This window comes from Penaeus chinensis, chromosome 31, assembly GCF_019202785.1.
Source record: "Penaeus chinensis breed Huanghai No. 1 chromosome 31, ASM1920278v2, whole genome shotgun sequence".
In the NCBI taxonomy this organism is placed as follows: domain Eukaryota; kingdom Metazoa; phylum Arthropoda; class Malacostraca; order Decapoda; family Penaeidae; genus Penaeus; species Penaeus chinensis.
Genome location: NC_061849.1, coordinates 9936301 through 9938800, shown reverse-complemented (window position 1 = coordinate 9938800; position 2500 = coordinate 9936301). Strand labels below are relative to the sequence as shown.

At 38.2% G+C, this 2500-nt stretch overlaps 1 protein-coding gene across 3 annotated transcripts in view; it reads left to right on the top strand.

Moving 5' to 3' along the window:
• Positions 1-2500, top strand: part of LOC125041853 (protein singles bar-like) — a 13062-nt gene that overhangs the window by 6866 nt on the left and 3696 nt on the right. For 2 of the 3 annotated variants that reach the window (XM_047637197.1, XM_047637198.1), the window contains exons 3-4: positions 602-787; positions 2064-2195. In XM_047637197.1, coding sequence (XP_047493153.1) covers positions 602-787; positions 2064-2195 — 318 coding nt within the window. Of the gene's footprint in view, positions 1-601; positions 788-1488; positions 1609-2063; positions 2196-2500 lie in introns of all 3 variants that reach the window. The other variant, XM_047637199.1, reaches the window with a different exon arrangement.

Below are 2500 nucleotides of genomic sequence, written 5' to 3'. Positions count from 1 at the left end.
AGGGTGGGAGGAAAGAAGGGAAGGAGGGGAGGACGGAAAAGAAGGGAGGGAGGGGATAGAAAGGACTGAGGGAATGGAAGGTAGGAGGGAGGAAGGGAGGGAAAGTAGGAAGAGGGGATGGAGGGGAGGGAACGAGGGCGAGAGGGAAGGGAGGGAAGGAAGGCGAGAGGGAAGGAAGGGAAGGAGGGCGAGAGGGAAGGGAAGGTCGGAAGGGAGGGAGGGAAGCGAGTGAGGGAGGGAGGAAGAAGGAAGGAGGAAGGAGGAAAGGGGAAAGGGGGAAGGGGGAAGGGAGGAAGGGAGGAAGGGAAGAAGGGAGGAAGGAAGAAATTAAGAAACGAAGAGAGAGAGAGAGAGAGAGAGAGAGAGAGAGAGAGAGAGAGAGAGAGAGATATAGATATAGATATAGAGATAGAGATAGATATAGATAGATAGATAGATAGAGAGAGAGAGAGAGAGAGAGAGAGAGAGAGAGAGAGAGAGAGAGAGAGAGAGAGAGAGATAGATAGAGAGAGAGAGCGATAGCGCGAGCGCGAGCGCGAGCGAGAGAGCAAACCACGACTCCTCCCAAGCGATCACACTCACCGCTCCCCGCACCCGGCAGATCCTCGGCTGCGTGGCCATAGGGATTATTGGCCACTACATTCCCTGGACGAGGACGGCGGATTTCATGGTTCCCGAGCTGTTCTTCCTCCTGATAGCGACGGCATGTCTCATCACCACGACCCTTCTCCTCATGTCGTGCCTGTGCTCGATCGCCACTGCCTCCATCATCCCGAAGACACTGTTTGTAAGTTTCCGTCTGCTTGTTTCTGATGCACTTTATAAATAAATATATATATATATATATTTATATATGTTTATATATACATATATATATATATGTTTATACATACATACATACATACATATATGTATATATATATGCATATATATGTATGTAAATGTATATTTACATATATATGTATATATGTATATTTATGTATATAAATGTATATGTATGTATATATGTATATATATGTTTACGTACCTGCATATATATGTTTACGTACCTGCATATATATGTGTTTGTATACATATATGTGTTTATATATGTATGTATATATATATATATAAATGAATATAGATAGATAGACAATGTATATGTATATATACACATGTGCACACGTGCATGTGTGTGTGTGTATGTATATATATATATATATATATATATATATATTAATATATATATATGTATGTATATATATTTACACACACACACACACACACACACACACACACACACACACACACACACACACACACACACACACACACACACACACACACACACACATGTATACAGTTCTTTTATATACAGTTTTTGATGTGATAAATTAGTTGTTTTCAAGGTTTATTAATTACGTACTATAGCTTATGTAATATCATGTCTTCATTTGTCATTAAGTTTACCTACATCCTTTTGCTGAGTATAATTCTTATGTCCTCCAGGAGACCCTGTATCACATTGTGTCTTCATTACTATACTTCACATCTGCTCTTTATCTCCTCATTTACCTTACTGAAAGAAAGTACCATGATAAGGATCACGTAGCCAAGACGGCTGCAAGTGTAAGTACAAGATGAGAGTTGTTGGTGTTCGTGTCAGCAGAGAACATGGAAGGGCTTTCTTAGGTGTACGTTGCAGCAGTGTCAGTACATAAATTTACTACATTTTTATTTATTACACTTAACATTTTCAAGGATGGAAAGCATTTTTATGTGTCTGCTGCATATTTATAACATCCTGGTTCTTTTTCTCTCTCTTTCTTTTTTTTTTGTTTTCTTTTTTTTATGATCACTTGAGAAGAAATTTAATTTCTGTAGCACATTAAATCATTCTATAAGATGTTGGAAACATAATTTGAACCAGAATGTTGCAAATATTACCTTCTTCTGGTATGTAATGTGTGCTCTTTGGCCAGCATAATCACAAAGATCCCACATTAAATGCCTTCTTCCTCTAGTTTGTAAACGTAAGAAGAGTCAAGACTGTGGTGACTGAGGTTTGGTCTCTTTTCCTTTAGGTTGTCCTGTTACACGGTACATTATCCTACCTCCTAGTGTGTTCTTCTATTAATCTACTGAGGGAACTGGTGGCCAGGAACGAAGGATATAAAATATATGAAAGAGGCTACAACTCAAAAATATTTTCAGGGGTGAGTCTATTATCTGCAATAAGAATTGCCAACACCAAAAATGAATTGCTTTTTGAATATTGTGTACTTGCATTGTATAAGTAAACATTTCATGCCCATATTATAACATGAGATGTTTCCCTAACATTAAAATAAAAAAGAATGTGAGAAGACAAGACAGTTTGTATTGTACAGTAACTTAATTTGCATGAAAAGAGTCCAAACATTATTTTTTCACTTTAATGATAAGTGCATGGTTATTGCTATGTCTCAATATTTGGTTTTACATATGGACATAATGCCAGTTATGTTGCCTCAGTGTTGGA